We start from the raw sequence: 23,856 nt of genomic DNA on the forward strand, positions 1-23,856 counted from the left end.
ACAAATTCTAACAAAAAGGAAAGCAAAATTATCATAAAAAAAGGGAAGTAAACGAGTAGAAAAATTATAAAATGTACAAAGAAACAGTATCACTGATATATCTTAAGCCGCAAAAAAAATAGGGCGTATTTTTAACCCCTTATTCGAAAGCTTCACAATAAAGTTCATACATATAAATAAATGTATGCGCATATATATATGTATGTGTATATCTATACATGTATGTGTATATCTATACATGTATGCGTATATATATACATGTATGCATGTATCTATAAAATGGGTCGTACAAATAGTATTACATTAGCAGGGTAAACTAAATGGCTGACGTAAAAGCCATTCGACAAAAATGATTACACCAGTTCAAAGGTTGTTAAGCGGAAAAAATGAAGGCAAAAAAGCAGGAAAAATATTAGGAGTAAATGTAATGAGAAGATGTCACACCTATATGCAGTCTATTCCGTTATGTTTATAAATATCAAGCTAACAAACTTTTTATACATTAATTATATGTAGCTTACATAATATATATATATATATATATATATATATATATATAAAACAAAATAGTCCATGCCATCTCACTCTAATAATGTTCAGTGTTAACCATATGGTGAAAGAGAACACACTAAAATGAGATACAATTAATATAGTTAAAATAAATCTGTTCGCTTAATTCTTTTCTTATTGCACAAGAGGGGGAGTAGTGCATATAAACACTCATATAAATATATATATATGTTTATACGTGTACATTAGTATGTATGTATGTATGTATGTATGTATGTATGTATGTATGTATGTATGTATGTATGTATGTATGTATGTATGTATGTATGTATGTATGTATGTATGTATATATATATATATATTTATATATATATATATATATATATCCCCATCTTGCTGTTTTTGCAATTTTTAAGAAGTATCCTTTTCAGTTACAAAAAGGAGTTCAACATAAAAACTTGCTTTAAGTGGTTAATACGAAAAAAAAAAAAAAAAATTAAACAAAATTAGAAAAAAAAGTGAGAAAGAAAAACAAACAAAACATAAAATATAGTAAAAAAGTAAAAACAAATTATAACGACCATATGTTATGCTTCTCATCTAGATTAATAAAAGCAATAATTGAAAGTAGCGACGAAGCCAGAAGAGCCCAATATGCGAATAAGTATAACTTGATATATAAAATAAATACATGCATACATAATTGCAAATATGCATACGTACGTACAAATGTACAATATATGCCGTATGTATAATCTGATATACTAATGTAGCATTCGTTAGCCAACGTATAATCATAACGTACAAATATTTTTAGCACTCGAACTGTTAAAGGGCTAGGAGAGCATCTAGTACATGTGAAAAAAAAAAAAAAAAAAAAAATATATAACATAGCAAAACAAAATATAACAAAACAGAATTAAGTATAACACAGAAACCTTTTAAATCACTCTTAGTAAGTTAAAATGTTTATATAATTGAGAATACAATAGTGCGTGAAAAATTTGTTTTGCAAATTTGTAGTTCGAAAAGTGAAGAGTGCTGTACAAGAAGAGAACGTTGACATGTATATGAGTAACTCACGTTTGAAATTTTTTTTGGCCCATATGCATGCTTATACATGTGCATGTATTACCTATATACATACACTGAAGCGTACAAGCTCCTAAACTCGTAATTACACTTTTAAAGTCCTTCGGGACACATGCTAACGATTTCAAGCTTTTACTTAATTTTACTTTATTGTATTTTCTTTTCTCTTATTTATTTATTTTTTTTTTTTTTATTTTTTTTTTTATTTATTTTTTTTATTTATTTTTTTTATTTATTTTTTTTATTTATTTTTTTTATTTATTTTTTTTATTTACTTTTTTATTTTGTTTATTTTGTTTATTTTTTTATTTATTTATTTATTTTTCTTTCTTCTTTTTTAATACTCTTGTGAAATATTATAATTAATGAAAAGCAAAAAAGGACCCTTTTTAGTGTTAGCATAAAAAAGCTTTTACTATTGTGCTAATTAGCAAAACAAAACAGAAGCAAAATTGAAAAGCCTTTTTTTTTATTTTTGTATTCCTTTTTTAATTTTTTAATCCATTTACTACATTTCATAGGGGCTGCAGAACATACAAAAACAAAAATTAATAGTTTCATGTTATCATTGTAAAATTGAGCCAACCATAGCACCTGTGCTAGATTATAAGTAGAGCATGTATGCATATATATGTATGTGCATATATATGTATGTGCATATATATGTATGTGCATATATATGTATGTGCATATATATGTATGTGCGTATGTATGTATGTGCGTATGTATGTATGTGTTGTGTTTCATGTGACGTAATAAGTAAGGCTAATTTTTTAAGTGGAAACCCCCCCCCCCCCCGCAAAATTTTGCTGAATTTTAGTTTTTCTTTTTTTTTAAAAATTAAACACGTATTGGGGAAGCTAGTATTCAATATACAATTCTTCTACTTGGTCCATTTCTTTTACCTATTTCTCTTCGTCCGCTTCTTCCGCTTCTTCCGCTTCTTCCACTTCTTCCGCTTCTTGTGCTTCTTCCATTTTTGTTTACTGCACTACTTCGCCTTTTTATTGCCACATCAATTTTAGCTGTAGCATACATATATATATATATGTATATATTTGTATATATATAAATATATGTTTACACATATACCAACCCACGATAACATATTATGCAAAACAGAAATCCTCCTTTGGTAAGACAAAAGATCCTACTCATATGTGTACATGTGTATAAATGCGTGTACATGTGTGTACATGTGTATAAATGTGTGTATATGGGTGTTCGTGTGTAGAAGGGATTGAGAAACATATTTCTGGATTTTGTGAAATTGAAACGAATCTGAACGGCACTGAGTGCACCCTGTGTAGAGTGCTTTGAGATGCATGAATACAACACATTTTCAGTCTGAACAGTGCTTGTCGATTATGCTAACGTGCGCATTTCCCCCCATTTTACTCCCATTAGCAGTTCTTGACAACGTATTTATGTAGCTCTTTTTTTTTTTTTTTTCCTGTATTTATTCTTCCCCCCTTTGCAGAAGAAGCAACGAACTTTCGAAGCTGTTAACCTAAACGAGATGGACAGTAAAAGAGAAAATTGTGAAAACCAAAATATGGTGGATGATATGGAAAATAATAAGATAGATGCAGATTTATACTCAAGGCAATTAGGAACCTACGGATTTGAATTAATGAACAAGTTAATAAAACTAAATATTTTAATAATAAACGTGAAGAGTGTAGGTTTAGAATGTGCAAAAAACTTGATATTATCTGGACCTAAGAGTGTATGTATTTATGATAATGATATATGTCATATAAGTGATGTGGGTGTGAATTTTTATATTGATGAAAAAGATGTAGAGAAAAAAATCTGTCGAAGTGATGCAGTGTTGAAACATTTACAAGAACTAAATAATTATGTACATACATATAATTACAAAGGACCGATAGAAAAAGATATAATAAAAAATTTCGATATTGTTGTTTGTTGTGATATAAATAATGAAAATATTCTAAAGTATAACAATATGATTAGAAGTATAGAAAATAAAAAGAAAATAGCTTTTTTATGTTGTAATATTTATGGCTTATGTGGATATATTTTTGTTGATTTTAATAAAAATTTCATATGTTATGACAGAAATGGGGAAAATGAAAAAAGCTGTAATATAAGCAAAATAAGTAATGAAATTGAAGCTAAAATTTCTTTTGATTTTGAAAAAAGTAATCCTTTTGAAAATGGCGATTATGTAAAATTTACAAACGTAGAAGGAATGACTGAAATAAATAATAAAATTTATAAAGTGAAAAACGTTAAAAAGTATACCTTTACCATTGGTGATACAACAAAATTTAGCACATACATTAAAGGCGGGGTGTGCACACAGGTTAAAAGTCAGGTGAAGTTAAATTTTCAGCCGTATGAGTATATAAGTAAAAACCCGATATTTTTGGACACCTGTAAAAAGGGGAATACCAACTGTTTAAAAGAAATGAACGATGAGCAGCACGTGATGAATAGTGGTTCTAGCACGAATGGTACTAATCATGAGGGGTATGATGCGTCCGCGATATATGAGGAGATGGGGTTACCGACTAGCTTCATTATATCCGATTATGCAAAACACGATATGAGTAACCATCTGCATTATGCCATTCAAGCGTTGAAGTGGTATGAATCTAATAATAACAATATGCTTCCAGAAAATTACGAGGAAGAAGCTTTTGAAAAAATCTACAAACAAGCAGTCAAACTAAATGAACAAGATAAAGAAGCGAAAAAAATATTTTGTGTTGATAAAATAAGAAAAGATATTGTTTTTAAAGTAGCCAGGTACTCGAAATCTCATCTGGCTCCTATTGCTTCCTTTTTTGGGGGACTGCTAGCACAAGAAGTAATAAAATTTACTGGTAAATATATGCCAATATATCAGATTCTGTATTTGGATTTTTTCGAATGCATTTCCCATCCAATGGAAGGGGAAACGATGGAAGCAGAAACTTTGGGTGTAGGCACCGCATCTGCAGGGGAAGAACCGAAACCGGACGTAAACGAAATAAGAAGAGAAAACTGCAAGAACGATAACGTAATAAGCGTGTTTGGGAAATCATTCCAAAATAAACTAAACGAACTGCATGTGTTTTTAGTAGGCTCAGGGGCGCTAGGATGTGAGTATGCAAAGTTGTTTTCACTACTTGACATGTGTTCTCGTACAAAAGATGGAAAGCTAACAATTACGGATAACGACAACATTGAAGTGTCCAATTTGAATAGACAATTTTTATTTAGAAGAGAAAATGTGGGTAAATCTAAATCGTTAGTTGCATCAGAAATTATAAAGAATAAGAATAAAAACATGAATGTACATCCACTTGAAACCAAAGTAGCACCAGAAAATGAACATATATTTAATGAGAAATTTTGGACTAAACAAAATATAATAGTGAATGCACTAGATAACATTCAAGCAAGACAGTATGTGGATAACAAATGTGTATGGTATTCTAAACCTTTGTTTGAATCTGGTACACTGGGTACAAAAGGAAATGTTCAGGTTATAATTCCCTTCCTTACTCAATCATATAATGATAGTTATGATCCACCAGAGGATTCGATTCCCTTATGTACATTGAAACATTTCCCATATGACATTGTTCATACAATTGAATATGCAAGAGATATATTCCAGGGGTTATTCTACAATGTACCTCTAAGTATACAACAATTTTTGAATGATAAAAAGAAATATATTAAAAAGATACAAGAGGAGGGGAATAATGCTTCACTACTAGAAACATTACAAAGTATGATCAGTACAATGAAGGATATTTCACGACAGTGTAATTTTGACTTGTGCATTAAAAAGACTGTCGACCTTTTTCATATAAATTTTATTAATCAGATAAGTCAACTATTACATTCTTTTCCACTTGACTATAAATTATCAAGTGGGGAATACTTCTGGGTTGGACAGAAGAAACCCCCACAATGTATACCTTTCGATGTAAATAACGATTTGGTTAAAGAGTTTTTGCTTAGCACATCAAACTTGTATGCACAAGTGTATAATATATCTCCTTGTTATGATATAAATTATATCAGTCACGTGGCAAGCAAAATTCAAGTAGAACCATTTCAACCAAAAAGAGTAAAGGTAAACATTGATGAAAAAAATATGAACAATATATCCTTTACAGTTTTACAAGATGAAAAACTTATTGAAGATTTTTGTAATGAGCTCATGAATATAGATACTACTAATATTAAAGCTACACCTATCGAATTTGATAAAGATGAAGAAACAAGTTTACATGTAAATTTTATATATGCATTTGCTAATTTAAGAGCAATAAATTACAAAATTGATACTTGTGATAAATTAAAGGCAAAAATTGTAGCAGGAAAAATTATTCCTGCATTAGCAACAACTACATCAATTATAACAGGTTTAGTTGTAATAGAATTATTAAAATATGTAAATTATTATGATGCTATTCAGACATATCTTACCCTATCAGATGAACAGAAGAAGAAACAAAAAATTGATATTATATCCTTATTCAAAAATGCCTTTATAAATTCTGCATTGCCTCTTTTCCTATTCTCGGAGCCTATGCCTCCCCTCAAAATGACAGATAAAGACTATGACGAGCTTATGAAGGGTCCTATCAGGGCAATACCGAATGGATTTACTTCCTGGGATAAAATACACATTTCGATGAGTAAGAAAATTGAGGGCCGAGAAAGATGAGGATACATTCAACCAAATAAATTACAACATCACACAGGAGTCTAGGAATTCCGAGCGAGCGTGTGCTTTCGTGTTCCGTTTGCAAGTGTTTGTGCACACATGAACACCTACATGCACACACCTCATCACACCATTACGCTTTTTTTTGCCCCTTGCAGAGAACGGAACCATCAAAAACCTTATAGATTACATAAACGAAAAGTACTCTATAGAAGTGAACCTAATCTCCGTCGGAAATGCTTGCCTCTATAACTGCTATCTACCTGCGCACAACAAGGAAAGGCTAAACAAACCCATTCACGAAATTTACATGCAAATAACAAAACAGGAACTGTTGGATGACAAAGATTACATTATTGTCGAGGCAAGCTGCAGTGACCAAGATCTCGTGGATGTGTTGATTCCTTCCATCAAATTTATATACAAGTGAAACGTTGTATACATGCATGGCAATCGCTCGTTCATCCTCATATGTGTATACTTCTTACTTGTGAGTGTTCACTTTTTATGCACATATGTATGTAGGCGAGTCGAGGTAGTGATATATGATACTCCGTGCAACGTTATATCATCTTTACATTTTTAAACAGAAATGGAAAAAAAAAAAATTTCTCCTATAACTTATAAGTGAACACATAATTTTGTGTTGACGCAGCTGAAGTGATATAAATGCGTAGAAGTGTCTTATCATGAAATGTTTGCGAAAAATTATATAGTTCATAAACTGCATTACATTATGTGAGTGCACATCCTTCGAACGAACGAGGTGGTTATCGTTGCGTTTGTAATTTCTACTGCTGTTACGTTTGTACTGTTCGGAGCAAGTGGCTTATCGTCTGCCACATGACTTAACCATAATAACAATATTGTATGTGTTTTTTCTCCATTATGCACCTTGATTGATGCTACAGTTCGGTTCAGTGTAGATTAATTCCTGAATGTTTAAACATGTTCATAAAAATATGTGCGCATGTACACGCACATTTGTACAATTTGCGAGAAATAAATGGCAGAAGGATATACAATACTTATGTGTACGTGTTGAGTGGTGAAAGCTCCTGCATTGCATTTAAAAATGTAAGTAAAATGCAGGGATAAATATATGATCGTACAGATTTTATGTACGTATGTTGATATGTACTTAGATACATATTCATTTTGGAGCACTTTTGATAGTACTTTTCTCGTTGCCACCTAACGGGGAATTATTCAAAAAGGGTTTTGTGTTTACAAGTGGAGGTGGGATAGGAAAATATGGTTACTCTTTTTGGATATGATGTAAAGGAAAAAGAAAAAAAAGGCAAAAGCGAACAGGATCAACCGAAAAAATGAAGGAGGAACAGACGATCGGATCACATCTAACCTTTTTAAAACTTGTCTTTGAAATGTATTAATTTGAAATCCTTGTTACTTTTTAACGAGTTGTATATTCCAAATAACGTTTTGATATTTTTAAATCCTGCCCCTTCTATCATGATGTCGAGTATGTTATCTATGGTGTTATTTATAATTTCATCGCAGTACAGATTTGCATCTTTTTGATATGGTACATGCTTCCATTGCGCATTAGTTTGTTTCAAAACATTGTCTTCTCTAGGTTTTTCTTCCATATCATTCTTCGAAATATCTTTATCATGCTCTTTTATGGTTCTGCTTTCTTTTTCACCTTGGTCTAAGCTACTAATATGCGTATTGCTATAATCCTCATCCATGGTATTATTACTTACATGAGAGTTACCACCCGACTGTATATCTTCCCTTTTTTCTATATCTTTACTATTTTGAGAATTTGTAAAGTGAAAAATGTTTGTATTTCTTGATATCATATCGTCATAATATACATTCTTTGGAGTATCAACATTTTTTTTTAAAAGGTAAAAACTGTGGTATATGCTTTTATTTCTTTCGATATAATTAATGATAAATTTTTTCAAGTTATTAATGTAATTTATTACACACATTTCGCGTTTATGTCCTATAGTTAGTTTTTGCTTCATTGGGCTGTCCGGTACAGCTTGACCGTTTGTTGCTTCCTCTTCGCCCATTTCCAATTCATTTGATGACAATCCATTCGATGTTACCTCATTCTCTACGGTCAGTCTACCCTTTTGGCTACCCTCATAGTGGTCAAAAATGTGAAAGCCCTTCGCTCGAAAAATGCGGAGCAAGTGATCATTTGCAAAATTAATTTTGCTAAAAATTAAACGATATGTGTGCTTCATAATTTTCTGACTGCCTGCTATTTCTTCATTGTGTTGTTTCAGTAAGGAGAAAAATCGTTGCCATAGGATATTATCTTCACAGGAATGTTTTTTGATTAATTTTTCTTTTTCAAATAGTTTAATATATTCCTTTGAAATATTTTTATAAAACCTTTTTCCCCCTCTTGATGTGAATTTTGAATTTTTGATATATTTATATATTAATTCATTTTCATCTTTATAATTAGCTGCTTTAAAAATTTTTATTAACACGTTAGGTACATCATGTGGTTTTAAGGCAAGGTAAAAATATATTAATTTGGTTTTCAGTTTATCAGAAATTCTGTTATATATATTATAATCAATTAAATCATATTTTTTATCATATATTTTTGATATATAATCAATTTTAAGAAAGTCAATGATATATCTTTTCCTTACCTCTACAGGTATACATAACCTTATACTCCTCAAATATTTAATTAAAAAAATACGTAGTACTTTTAACCCTAACACACAATAAATTTTAAATTTATTATGTTTTATAATATCATCCGTTAAATTTAATGTATGTTCAGTATTACCAAAAGGAATATTTTCATGGTCATATGTATATAAATTTGTATATAATTTATTTAAATTTACACATACATCTTTGAACAATAAATGAGGCGAAACTTCCAAAAAGTTTCCTAGTCTCACCATTATGTCTTTACACTCTTCCTCAAAATTGAATTTTATGTGCTTTATCAGTTCAACACTATTCGTGAGTAACTCTTCACCTACAGTGTGTTTGTCATTGTTCTCGTCATTATGCACCACCCCTGAGAGATCCTCATTCTTACTTAGTATATCACGCGTATCCCACTTGTCATGCATATAACACGCATTAGCTGTATAATTACTTTGTTCCCCAACACCTAGACATCTGTTCGGAGTAACATCATCTCTTGTACTCAGTTTTCGCACGTCCGCTTTGATGTAATTATGGGCTCTTTCCCTCTTCATGCCCTTATTATATAAATTTCGCACAAATAAGGCGGGGTTGTCCTTTTTTCCCTTTCCCCTACTTCTACTTCTTCCACTTCTGCTTCTTCTTCCCTTTTCCTTTCTCGCTAATTTTCCCCCTTCCCTTTTGTCGCTACACTTGAAAAGGTAGTGTTTATCTGTCCCCACCTTTTTGCAAAATTTTAAAATTTTTACACCTCTGTTCGTTTTAGCAAAAACGTTTAGTTGTGAAATACGTTCATTAGGTATCACGCATTCGTTCGTTTTGAATAGATACGAGAGTAAAACAAGGAAGACACATATGTATTTTCTGCTATTTTTTCGTTTCCCTTTGTTCCTCTTTTTATTATTTATTGTCATTTTTTTTTTTTTTTTTTGTCAAAAAATGAAAAGTGGTAGACACGTAAAAATGGCTAGTTGTTGCTGTACTGGACTCCACCACATATGCTACAAATATATGTACGTAGGTATACTTGTACGTAGGTATACATGTACGTAGGTATACATGTACGTAGGTATACATGTACGTAGGTATACATATACGTAGGTATACATGTAAGTAGGTATACATATACATGCAACACCCCCAACATGGGTAATGCTACATATTCCTGCGTGAATTTTGTGCTTTACTCCCCCCTCCACCTGCTGCATATTCATACCTCTTTTTCTTTTGTTCCCAATTATATTATTTATCAACTTTTACGGGAAAAAAAAAATAATACGCATTTTCTTTTTTTATTCTCTTTCACGCCCTACTCATTATTATATGACCTCATAGGTGTATAAAAAACTTTGCTCTACTTTTCATTTTTTTATTTTTTTTCATTTGCATGTACAATACCATAGTGAATTTCTCGGCAGAACAGACATGTTCATGTTTTGTATATCCTTCGACGAGGGGCAAGGAACAAAAAAAACTTAAAGCATAAAACATAAAGCATAAAACTTAAAGCATAAAACGTAAAGCATAAAACGTAAAGCATAAAACGTAAAGCATAAAACGTAAAGCATAAAACGTAAAGCATAAAACATAAAGCGTAAAACATAAAGCGTAAAACGTAAAACTTAAAACAAAAGAAAAAAAAAATTAAAAAATTAAAAAATTAAATAACGTAAAAATAAAAGAGTTTCCTCTTTTTGCACAGTAAATTGGTATCCCCTCTCACGGGCATATAAATTTACGGCAAATATCTAAACTTTTTTTTTTTTTTGCCGTTTCATTTTTTGAGAGTAATTTGTTACCTCCCCCATTTTGGGTACGGTATTATGCACATGTAAATGTAGTATATAAGTATATACTACGCACATGGACTTATGCTTAACACATGTGTTTAACCACTTAATGGAGTAAAATTAAACGTGCGAGTGATGCATTAATATCGTAAGTGGTAACAAATGAAAAGTAGGCATAAAGATTCTTACCCCTTTAGGAGAAATTTTAAATTTACGTTTTATGTGTATTTCCCTCATCGTTAACACAAAAAGGAGAAAAAAGGGGAAAAAGTACACACAAAGGCGAAGAGGTTAATGCAAATGAGAAAAAAAAAGAAAAAAAAACTAGCGGTCGAACAACCCAACAAACGAACATACATATATACATACATATATACATACATGCATACATACATGCATACAACAAGAATACATACATGCATACAACGTGAACACAACAAGAATACAACATAAATACTACATAAGTACTACATAAATACTACATAAATACTACATAAATACTACATAAATACTACATAAATACCCACATTCAGACTGAGCGGCATTTTTACGTACCCTTTTATTTACTCACGTGCATCAGCCAACACTTTTTTATGAACGTGTGTGAAATTGAGATAGATAAAATTTATTGCATGGGAAGTAGTTTTATATTACGCACTATGCAACCTTATAATTTTCGTTTTATATTTTGTTTACTTAATGAAAAAGCGCTGGTTCACGTAAAATTTTCGAAAATAAAAGGAACGCCCTGGTTTACTATGCCATTCAATGGTGTTCTTTCTCACGTTTGTCCCAATATCACTCCCACACAGCAACTCGAATACTGCATCTCCAATAATGCCACTACTGTACTGCTAATCCCATTTTACCACTCCCATTTTACCACTCCCATTTTACCACTCCCATTTTGCCACTCCCATTTTGCCACTCCCATTTTGCCACTCCCATTTTGCTACTCCCATTTTGCTACTCCCATTTTGCTACTCCCATTTTCCCACTCCCATTTTGCTACTCCCATTTTCCCACTCCCATTTTGCTATTCCCATCTTTCCCCCTGCACTGCTACGAATCAAACTGCAGCTTTTCACTGAACTTCTCCAGTTCCCTCAACTTATCATCTTGAGCAGCCAAAGAATACAAACATTTTTTCCGACCGGTCCAACTAAGTAAGGTTAGATATCTCCCTTTCGAATCTTTTATAGTTATTACTTTGCTCCATTCTAGCCTTGACTTATTTAAGAAAACTTTGTTTCTGACCAAGACGTAGACTCCCTTCCAGTCATTTTTGGAGCATAACATGTGCTCAAATTGTTCATACAGGATGAAGGTTTTTTTGCTAACACCCAGTTCCTGCGAGGGGGTGAGGAAAAAAAATAAAAAAACAAAAGTAAAAATATAAAAGTAAAAATATAAAAGTAAAAAAAAATTTACATTACAAAATAAAATGAATTACGAACACAAAATATAGCGTAAAAAAAGATCTCTTTCCTTTTGCATATTTAAATATCATGTTAAAATAATGGAGGCACACCGAAAAAAAAATGGGATGCGAACAATGGCATCGAGTAAAATGCCAAAAATTCATTGACACAAAGTTATTTGTTGAATTGCACTCTCCTGCTCACTCTTTTCGTTTCTCTCCTTTATTTTTTTTTTTTTTAATTATTTTTTTCATTTTTCTATGTAAACAACCTTTGCAAAGCTGAAGTGAGGAATTTTCGTAATTATGATAGCGTTTTTTACAAATGGCGCAATATTGAAAAAATGAGTTTTATGAAAAGAAATGCCAAAAGGAAAATTCAAATTATACTCTGTGTCTTCTTCAGTACATATGGACAATGTATCAATGGCAGGTGCTATTATGTTTGATACTTCCCCTTCGGTAGTTTCGTCCGCTTCGGTTTCTTCATCCCCTTCGGTTGTTTCGTCTGCTTCGGTTTCTTCATCCCATTCGGTTGCTACATCCTCATCTGTTACTTCACCCCCTTCTGTTGCTTCTCCCCCTTCAGTTACTTCTCCCCCTTCAGTTACTTCTCCCCCTTCAGTTACTTCCCTCTCTTCGATTACTTCCCCCTCTTGGGTTACTACCCCCTCTTGGGTTACTACCCCCTCTTGGGTTACTACCCCCTCTTGGGTTACTACCCCCTCTTGGGTTACTTCCCCCTCTTGGGTTACTACCCTCTCTTGGGTTACTACCCCCTCTTGGGTTACTACCCCCTCTTGGGTTACTTCCCTCTCTTGGGTTACTACCCCCTCTTGGGTTACTTCCCTCTCTTGGGTTACTACCCCCTCTTGGGTTACTTCCCTCTCTTGGGTTACTACCCCTATTTGGTAGATATCACTTCCTTCTGTTGGACTTTTCCCCCTTTGGACTTCTGTCATTTTTCTTCTCTTTTTCTTCTCTTTTTCTTGGGCATATAAAACATCAATATCTTTCACAAAGTTATCACCTGATGATTCATCAAAAAAATTGCAATCATCATCACTCTCTACTTCATTGGAGACTTCACATTCTTCCTGCATATCGCTTTTTAAAACATTCTTTAGAAAAGAATTTCTCTTTACATTTGTAGGATGCGCAGCAGGTTTTCCCTCCGCTTTGTTTATGTTTTCCTCTGTGCCTACCTCTGCACCTGTTTCTACAGTTCCTTTTCTCCCAGCTGGCCCCTCATTGCCGTCCTTTTCCCGTATCACCCTCTTTAAGATATCCTTATAGTACAGAGAAAACCGGACAATGTTTTTCTTACATTGAGTAACCATGATACTTCTACTGTCTGATCCAATTAATTGCAAATGCTTAATATGTTGACAATTCATTACTTTCAAAGTGTAATCATAAATTTTCAAAAATTCTTCTTGGTCATATATCTTCAAATTCATAAAAGGTAAAATTTCATTGTGATGACACAAAGGCATTTTTAGAAAATAAAAAATTAATTCAAATATTAAATTACCATTACTACAAAATGGATCCCATATTACTTTAATGTTTTTTATATTTTTTAAACATTTCTGAATGATTAGTGCATATACACAACTAGCTGAATCGTAACAGTCATCACTTAAAAAAAAATTATTATTGTAATGGTGCATCCTTTTTATTTCCATATCGTTTAAATACTTAACGATATGACTCTTCCAGCTTCCCCTTTTATCCTCCCCCGCGCAGTCAACCCTCCCGTTGACACTTCCACTGCGACTACTACTACCACGACTATAGCCACTTCCATTACTACTGCCCCTGCCGCTTACTAATTCATCTCTCCCTTTGGGTGAAGAATTCTGGCCGGAGCTATTAACCTCTTTGTGTGATATGCATGCTTTTTCTCTTCTGTCTACTTTGCCATCCTTATCAGCCCTGTCCAATTTTTCCCCTTTTCCTTGACTCTCACTACATGCCGAGTTGTGTTCTAAGCATGCCTTTTCACCCTGAAATGGGAAATTAACTAGGGGGATTCTACCACAGGCATTCTTTCCACCGACTATTTTTTCTGCATACTGTCGTATTCCTTCATTCGTACGAGCCACAAGAAGATCTGCTGATCCCTTCATATTTGTTGTGTCGTGTGGATCAAATTTGCTAGTCCACTTTTTGGGGGGGTACAATTCCTTATTATCACTAAACGAAGTGTTAGTATGTTTTATTCCTAATCTACCATCGAAATAATTGTATTTATAAAATTTATGTTTTCCTTTCATTTTAGCATTTTCTTGATCTACTTGTATTTTTTTTTTTTCTTCACATATTGACCATGTCGGTACATTTTCACTTACAATATTTTTTATTTTTTCATCCATTATATTATAATTATTCTTAAAAAGAGAAAAGAAATTAATATTTTCACATCTGTCCAAATTTTTTATATTACTTAAATCTCTCATATAATTATATTCGTAAAAACGAGGCGATAACTTACCAGTAAATTTTACATCAACATTGCATATGTTCTCTTCAATATGAACACACAATATATTCCAAAAATTATCATTGTTGATTTCATTTTTTTCTCTTTCTCTTTCATATGTTGACATGGTAACATTCTCATCAATGAGCGTATTGCTCATAGACGCTTTGGGAATGTTCTGTTTACCTTCCTGTAATGACAGCGTGCCATAAAATAAATTTTTCTTTTCATTTTCATTATAAGTACTACCAATTATGCTGTATAAACACTTATATATAGTACTTCTAATAAGTGAGATATCAAATAGTTTTGATTTAATAGAAATAATTTTTAATGGAATTCCCATTAAATCGTAAGGATTCATATATTTTGTCCATTCTATATTCATAATAATGCTCTCTAAACATGGTACAGAAGCACATGGCTTATTTTTTGCTACATTTAACCAAATACATTCAATGTATTTACATTTGAGTGTTAATAAATAAATTAACGACGTTGAACATTTTAGTTGTATCCCACCATTTACTTTACTAAGCTTTATTAAATGATTTACTTTTTTTTTCTGTTTATCTGGGCTCTTATACTCTCTCTGTTCCTTTTCATATTTCATTAACTCCTTTGCATATAAATATTTTATATCATTTTTTAGCAAGGCCTCTCCTCCTTTTCTAGTGGATATGAAAAAATTGTATTTGCTAAAGTTTCTTTTATTGACTAGAAAAGCGAGAGGAAAAAGTCTCATTGTGCTTCGCTAAGTTCATTTACGTTTCGCTATATATATATCGTTTCATTTTATTCATTTAGTTACCCGTTCGTTTATCAGTTCGTTTATCAGTTCGTTCATCAGTTCGTTTATTTATCTGTTTATTTATTTATTTTATTTTTTTTTTTTTTTTTTCCCATTCTACAAAATTGGATGATCATTTCATACGTGTACTTCTCCCTTTTTCGAATTTTTTTTTTTTTTTTTGTTGCTCGTTCGCCAACTTTTCTCTTTCTAGCCACGTTGGGCATGTGTAAAAGCATCTATAAATATACATACATACATACGTATACATACATACATACGTATACATACATACATACATACATACATACGTATACATACATACATACATACATACGTATACATACATACATACACATATATATATATATATATGTACATATGTATGTCATATGTGAGGATATATACATATTGTCACGTCACGTCGACTTATAATAGGAGGGCGAAAGACCACACTGTAGCTGGGCTTCTTATCTCATGAACTAAAAAAAATGCAGCTTACTTTTTTATCCCCCCAACCAAATATTACATTTATGTAAATACGTTAAATAATTTTTGTTGCTTGATGATTTTTTTTCCTATACTGTACAGTACACACATGATAGAAAAACGGATGTACAGCTTTGGCGATGATTATTATTGGCTGGGTGAAGCGAAGTGAAAAATGAAAAAAGCACATACGTTCATATACACACACATACACATATATATATGCATACATGTGTGCATACATATGGATATATGCCTATTATAAGCCCATTTATTAGAAATTGGAAGGAAGGGTACCTTATTCATTTATTTGTAAATTCGCCTATCCGCATACATTCTTTTATGCTTTAATATACCGGTGAATGTGCAAATGCAATGCAAAGATTTTCTAGCTATTTAGAATGTTGTATGAACAAGTAAATTGTAAAGCTTATTGTAGTGGTTAATTTGTGCCTTGCTATCTACCTAATATAGAAGGGCACTGGAAAAATTATAAAATGTTTATTATATATGTAACCTTTTGGAGTTTTAACCAAGTTTAAATTTGCCTTGCTCTTTTCGCAAAAGGTAAATAGTATACATATTTACATGAACATTTATGCACATATAAATACATACATACATATATATATATATATATATATGTACATACGTATATAGCAAAAAGATAAACCGTTTCCACCATGTGAATGATACCTTTTACATATGAACAGTGTGTGTTCCTTTTTTCTAGCTATGCTAACAAAAGATTGCATATATACATATAAGTGGGCAATTTATGTTCTTCGCTTTTGTGTGTAAATTACACGAGAACTTTCAAGGAAAGAAAAAAAAAATATAAAATAAAATAAAATAAAACATGCTTATTATTTATTCGTTTCGAAGAGCATGAAACAACTCTACAATTTAAAAGTCCTTATCATTAAACATATTTTTCATTAACCTTTACGTTTGCGTTTATATTTATATTTTCGCTTGCATTTTCTTCTCTCTTTTTTTTTTTTATACGTTATCTTAATTTCGTCATGAGATAAACAAAATTTTTATTTTATAATTGTATAATTTTTTAATATCATAAATGTATAATTTTATAATATTAAATGTATTAAAAAAAAAATTCATTTTGCGGATAATTCCGTTCACTTTGTAATTAATTTAATTCTCCTGGTGCTTACTTAACTTTTTACGAATAATTATAAAAAAAAAAAAAAAAAGAAGAGATACAAACATGGAGCTAATTATGCACAAGCTTTTTTTGTAGATCCATTTACATCTTCATAGGGAACGTTACTTTTAATGGCAATTTTCATGTCTTTCTGCAAATTCGATTTTTATTACTACTTACTATAAAATAAGAAGAAACAGTTTTAACATTTAAGCTTCCTTTTGTTGGCAGAAATACACATATATTCCGGATGAATGGATTTGCTGTTCTTAACATTTGTGCCTTTATTATGGCGCAAATCAGTGTACATACGCATATATATACACGCATGCATACATATACATACATTTACTTACATATATACCCATGTGCATGTTGCCCACCCGTACATGCACACATTTACGTACAATGCGCTTCATTTAAAATAACGATACTATTTCTTTCTTTAAAGTACTGTTTCCTTAACTTTTCCTTTTTGTATAAATCAGGGGATATTACACATATTACCCTTTTTCAAATTTTTATGCAAAAAGCGTTGTCAGGTAGTTTGTTGAATTAAAAGAGTAACACACACGGTTTATGCAAAATATATATGGTTGTATTCTCTTCTACTCCGCAACGCTCCTGTAAAAAGGATACAAAACTACACAATAACATACTTTTGTATTTCTTCAAAACAACTCTTTATTAAAAATCATTAAATTGTTTCTGCAAGTATTGTTGCACATGCAAAAATTTATAAAATAATTTAAGAAGCCTCATTTTTAAGAGTCCTCATACATTTTTACCTAAACGCGTTCATAAAATGAAAAGGCGCTACAACTACAAAAGGACATATAGTGCATGTGATAATCCTCTCAAGCAAGCGAGGAGCTTTCGTAAAAAATATAAATGCATGTAAATCTGCATGCGCAAAAATTGAGCTGCAAAATATGTGAACGACGTATGAGTATGCAGATTGGTATGAAGCTACATGAATGTGCATACGAATAAGCATACTTATACGCATACACATTATTAGAAAAATTGAGAAGATAAAATAAAACAAAAATACAAACATTGTGACATAAAAGAAAAAAAAAAAATATAATATAATATATTTTATTTTATTTTATTTTAAATTATTAAATTATAAATAGTTAATTTTTTTTTAATTTCTGATTGTTTTGCAACATTTCTAACTGTTTTGCAACATTTCTGACTTTTTTGCAATAATTCTGACTTTTTTGCAACATTTCTGACTTTTTTGCAACATTTCTGACTTTTTTGCATTAATTCTGACTTTTTTGCATTAATTCTGACTTTTTTGCAATAATTCTGACTTTTGCAATAATTCTGACTTTTGCAATAATTCTGACTTTTGCAATAATTCTGACTTTTGCAATATATTTTTTTTTTTTTTTTTCCTATTCTACATTAACACACTTCATACACCTGTCACAAAATAAAAATATAAAGAACACAAAAATAAGAAAAAAAAAGAAAAAAACTCCTCTCATTTAAATAATTTTAAGAATCTTTCTATGAAATTTTCGAGAGTTATATCTCAAACTTCTTAATCTGTTTTACACCAATTGTACATTTCACCTTTTCCTCTTTTCATATATTTTCCCACTTGTGCAAAATGATAAATTTATCAAGAGTGTCCATCCTTGTGCTAACTTTCCTAAGCAGCTTTTTACTTCCACAGAATGAGGCTTTAATCGAAAATTCGCTTTTTTTTTTTTGCACCCGAAAAAAAGCAGTTATGGAAATATATTCATCCAGAAGAAATATCGTGAAATGTTAAAATATAAGGACTCCGAAAATTGCGTAAATGACTTATTACACAAAAATAACATTAAATTAATTGCTATTGATATAGATGGTACACTATCAGATGATACGGGTAAAATTAGTGACGAAAATTTAAATGCAATCCAGGTAGCTAAAAAATTAGGTATAAATGTAATTTTCGCTACAGGTAAATTACGTAGTAATGCTTTAAAATTGTTTACACAAAAACAAAAAGAAATTTACAAAGTACACACAATTGATGGAATATTTTCAAATGGAGCTTATTTAAATATAAAGGGATATGATTATGTATACCGAAATTTCAAAATAATGGACTTAGAGTTCATTTTACTTGCATTGTCGACATATAATATATTAAAAAATGCTGTTTTTTTAACTGTGGATTTTGCTTATGTATTTAATGATAGCCCCAATAAACAAGAAGATATATATAAAAATGAATTGGAAGGGTTTAGATCATCAGTCAAATATGTTAATATTATTGACAAAAGTTATAATGCTGTTCTCTTAAGTACTATTAAGGATATTTTTTTAATTGGTGATATTGTATCGGTAGAGATTTATACTAAATTATACCCTCATCAAGAACCCTTTAATGAACTATTTTCAGTGTTATATAAAGAATTAGAAGGTCATTTTAAAATATATACACCACTTAATAAGGACAAAATAGTATTATCACCATTAAATACAGCTAAAGTACATGCAGCCCATTTATATTCACAATTTTATGATATCCACATTTCCGATGTTTTATCAATTGGAAATGATAATAATGACGTGGATCTGTTAGCAGCTACTGGGTATTCTGTTGCTGTTAAAAACTCCACCACTCCTGCTATGAATGTAGCCAAATGTGTAAGCACAAAAACGAACAGTGAAAATGCAGTTGCTAACATTATTTACAAGGTTATTACGGGAAGGAGAATGTAAATGCGAGGGGACCCCCGCACATATACACATAAACATACAAACATGCGTATAGAAGCATATATATAGAAGCATATATATAGAAGCATATATATAGAAGCATATATATAGAAGCATATATATAGAAGCATATATATAGAAGCATATATATAGAAGCATGTATTTAGAAGCATATATTTAGAAGCATGTATTTAGAAGCATGTATTTAGAAGCATGTATATAGAATAATGTATATAGAATAATGTATATAGAAGCATGTATTTAGAAGCATGTATTTAGAAGCATGTATATAGAATAATGTATATAGAAGCATGTATATAGGCACACGCAAAATGCACATCATGGTAATTAAGTCCAAAGGAATGCCTCCTATTAATTCATTCATCTATTAGCATAAAAAATAAAATAAAAAAGATGAAAAATAGAAAATGATAACATATGCTTTTCTAAAAGCAAAATAGTATGTTCATCAACCATCCACACTGTATGTATAATACCCAGCGGACGATCTCGTATTGTTTTTATTTCACCCTGCTCTTATTGCAATTATTGCTGCTACTGTTGTCACACTGTTATGTTGTTATATTGTTACATTTTTTATTATATTTATTATTTATTTTTTTCTTTTTTTTTTATCCTTTCCATGCACATGCATAGGGATATAGCAAGCGTGAGTGTTCAAAATGTGAGAGATTTATTTTTCCTATTTACTTATAAATAATCGCAAAAATGATTCATTTTATTTTATATTTTATTTTTTTATCTTTCATTATTTATATTTTATCATATATATTATATTGTTTTATTACTTTCTTTTTTTGAATTAATACACATTCGTGCAAGTATTGACAACATGTAACACTTTACATGTGTACGTAAATTATGAACAAGTCATACAATCTTTTTACAACAAATACAACGATATATTCAAAGTTAAAAATCACATAATTATTCAAATAAAATAGAAAAAAAGAAGCATAAAAAAAAATAAAGGATGTTCAATACTATACAATATAATGCAACATACCATAATGTAACCATAACACAATGTGAAGTAATGTAATACTAAATATTTCAAATTATTTTGCATATATTATTTCCCCCTAGTCTCATATGTCCTTGTTGAAGAGTAAACATGTTAAGCCTCTAATCAACCTATCTGCTTACCGATCATCCGCTAGATGTTTCCTAATTTTCTTTTTTTTTTTTCCTTAACTGTTCATGTGTTTAGGGGTTCATTTATTGAAAAGCGCCTTGACTTTTTTTTTATTCGTAAAACTTCTTTCCATCCTGAGTTTTACTTCTTCCAATGCCTAGTTGCCATGGATCTTGTAATGTGTTTTTGAATTGATTTTTTCCTTTTTGAAAGAATTTATAATATTCATCTAACTCTAAATGCATATTTATAACCTTATCATTAGTGAAGTATGTGGTACTAGGTATATACCTGGTCAGACTTTTTTCCCTTGACTGCATGAGTAGGTATTCTAGTTGTTGATCAGAATATGCCTTTTTAAATATCATATCTGTGGAATTAATAATTCTTTGAATTTTTGTATAGTTTAATCCAGTGCAATTATCTTTATTTTTAACATTTTGTTGATGACCTTTTTTGTTAAGTGATATATTACGATATTGTTCTTTTGCTTCATTTTTTATTATACCTGCACTTGTGCTGTTCCTTCGTACAGCTTCCTTGATTAATGTATGTTCTGGTACAACTTCCTTCATTGAAGTGTCCCCTGGTAAGGTCCCCTTTATTGTAGTGTCCCTCCCTTGTATAACCTCTTTCATTGCAGTTCCCCCCTTTGCTGTGTGCATTTCCATAAATTTCAATTTCTTGTACAGTTTGTTCCGGACCAAAAGTAAGATTTGCTTTGGAAAGCTATCCCCTTCGTCTATTTTACAATATATATCTCTTTCATTAAAGCTGATGACTCTAGTTTTACAAATCGTGGAATTCTTATGTAAATAGTCACTTGAAATAAAAAAAGGTAATAAGTGCACACTGTCGGGTGTTTCCCTTGGTCCCTTGCTAGTATCATAGGTAGTCGTTCCATTTTCGCTACTCTTACGTGTACTTCTCCTGTGAGCATTATTGCTATCACTGTTTCCATTTCTACTACCATTGCAGTTGCTATTGTTATTTTTATTAATACTGTTATTACTATTACTATTATAATTATCCTCCTGGTTGACGATACTACTAACGATGTTTTTATTATCTATTCGTGTACTTCTACTACTCAATTCTCTTATGTGTTGAATTAAGGTTTTATTGTAGGTATGCCTCTTTAACTTCTCTGATAAGTTAACGACATTATTTAGTTTCATTAAATTATCGACTGAATCAAATTTACACTCAATATATCCCCTTTCATGGAATATTGGAATGTTCACTTCTTCCCAAATGAAATTTGGTTCCATATAGAAAGTGAAAATAAAATAAAATGTATCTTTATTCTTTTGACCATTTTTATTTTCATCTCTTTCCATACTACTATTTATGTTTATTCTGGACACACTATCAGCGTTATATGCACTCTTTACATTCCTTAGTTTATCCATAGTGCTTCCAGTACTTACGTTATCCATAGTGTTTCTAATCCTCATATAATCCATACTGCTATCAATCATTACATTGCCTTCCCTCTCCCTCATGGTATAATGAGCACATAGGAAATAAACATTCTGAAAATAGTCCGGAAAATGCTGTTCTAACATAGAATTAGGTGTATAATAAACTAAATTATTATTCTTCAAATGGTCATAATCGTTCTTCTTAGAACAAATAAAATGTGTGTATACGGGTTTCGTACTCTTATATGTGGTGTATATCACATTTAGCAATTCTCTTATGTAAAAAAGGCAAAACTCTTTTTTCTCGGTTTCAAAAATTTGACGTTTCCTTTCATGTAACTCACTAGCTCCTCCTTTGCCCCATTTCAGCTGTTCGTTCATCTTGCTTTTTCTATACATACACATATATACATATATGCACACACACGTATATGCATACGTATTTGCGCGCGTATCAGATATGCGTGTATCTGTATTATAAGTTCCGCCTATACAACGCCTGTGTTCGTGTAATGTATGTATCTATTCGTACATTAAACCAGTAGTATTCACACATTAACCTTATATTATTAGTACACTAATCTTATACTATTCACGCATTAAGCTTATTTATTATTCATGTATAAAACTTTTATTGTTTGTGCACGATGCGTATGTTGTGTGCATACTGTACATATAATTTCCCCTATTCATTTGCATATCATTTTTTGCTTTTTCATACAAAAAGGGGAGGGGAGGGAAAAAAAAAGAAAGGCAAAAAAACTAATTAACAGAATAACAGAATAACAGAATAACAGAATAACAGAATAGCAGAATAACAGAAAAACAGAATAACAGAAAAACAGAATAACAGAAAAACAAAATAACAAAAAAATAAAAAAATAAAAAAGATAGGAGGAAAAATAGTTACACAAAAAAAAAAAGAAAGAAAAAGTATGACCCAACTTTAATATTGTGGTCTACCTTTTGGAAATGTTACTTGGAGGGTGGGAGGGAAATATAAAAATGAAAATCTTCAAAACAAAAGAGGGGAAGAATAAGTACATATATGTATGTGCATAAGTGTACCGATATACATACACATGCATATACAAACGTACAAAAAAAGGTCATACGTAATTAATTTTTTTGTCATAGTACGAAATACATTTTAAGCAATTTCTTTTTTGCTGTATTTTGGTATGTTTTGCTATATTTCGCTATATTTCGCTATATTTTGCTATATATCGCCATACTATTCTTTATTTTTTTGAGTAGCAATTCTGAGCTGCTCGTAGACCAGTTGCTAAAACAACGTAATGCAGAACATAAAATCATTCCAAATTTTATAAATAAATATTTTTGTTTTTACTGAAAAAGAGACAATGTGTTCTTGTCGAAATGAAGTCCTATATGTAGTCAAAAAAATAAGCAGTTGTTAAAAATAAATACATTGTTTTATTCGTATAACCTACATA

At 30.9% G+C, this 23,856-nt stretch overlaps 5 protein-coding genes across 5 annotated transcripts; 2 read left to right on the forward strand and 3 right to left on the reverse strand.

The window, feature by feature from the left end:
- Nucleotides 1-2,713: 2,713 nt before the first annotated feature.
- MKS88_005650 (ubiquitin-activating enzyme E1) lies at nucleotides 2,714-6,728 on the forward strand (the record flags this gene model as incomplete). The annotated part of the gene is made up of 3 exons (XM_067218932.1): nucleotides 2,714-2,737; nucleotides 3,083-6,269; nucleotides 6,457-6,728. The coding sequence occupies 3 exons, from the start codon at nucleotides 2,714-2,716 to the stop codon at nucleotides 6,726-6,728; spliced, it is 3,483 nt and encodes a 1,160-aa protein (XP_067070858.1).
- Nucleotides 6,729-7,665: 937 nt separating this feature from the next.
- MKS88_005651 (uncharacterized protein) lies at nucleotides 7,666-9,867 on the reverse strand (the record flags this gene model as incomplete). The annotated part of the gene is made up of 1 exon (XM_067218933.1): nucleotides 7,666-9,867. One exon carries the CDS (start codon nucleotides 9,865-9,867, stop codon nucleotides 7,666-7,668), a length of 2,202 nt encoding a protein of 733 aa, XP_067070859.1.
- A 1,938-nt stretch (nucleotides 9,868-11,805) lies between these two features.
- Nucleotides 11,806-15,393, reverse strand: MKS88_005652 (uncharacterized protein; the record flags this gene model as incomplete). The annotated part of the gene is made up of 2 exons (XM_067218934.1): nucleotides 11,806-12,093; nucleotides 12,436-15,393. The coding sequence occupies 2 exons, from the start codon at nucleotides 15,391-15,393 to the stop codon at nucleotides 11,806-11,808; spliced, it is 3,246 nt and encodes a 1,081-aa protein (XP_067070860.1).
- Nucleotides 15,394-18,874: 3,481 nt separating this feature from the next.
- Nucleotides 18,875-19,822, forward strand: MKS88_005653 (haloacid dehalogenase-like hydrolase; the record flags this gene model as incomplete). The annotated part of the gene is made up of 1 exon (XM_067218935.1): nucleotides 18,875-19,822. One exon carries the CDS (start codon nucleotides 18,875-18,877, stop codon nucleotides 19,820-19,822), a length of 948 nt encoding a protein of 315 aa, XP_067070861.1.
- Nucleotides 19,823-21,085: 1,263 nt separating this feature from the next.
- Nucleotides 21,086-22,780, reverse strand: MKS88_005654 (uncharacterized protein; the record flags this gene model as incomplete). The annotated part of the gene is made up of 1 exon (XM_067218936.1): nucleotides 21,086-22,780. One exon carries the CDS (start codon nucleotides 22,778-22,780, stop codon nucleotides 21,086-21,088), a length of 1,695 nt encoding a protein of 564 aa, XP_067070862.1.
- Between the last annotated feature and the right edge of the window lie 1,076 nt (nucleotides 22,781-23,856).

This window comes from Plasmodium brasilianum, chromosome 14 (assembly GCF_023973825.1).
Source record: "Plasmodium brasilianum strain Bolivian I chromosome 14, whole genome shotgun sequence".
Taxonomy (NCBI): domain Eukaryota; phylum Apicomplexa; class Aconoidasida; order Haemosporida; family Plasmodiidae; genus Plasmodium; species Plasmodium brasilianum.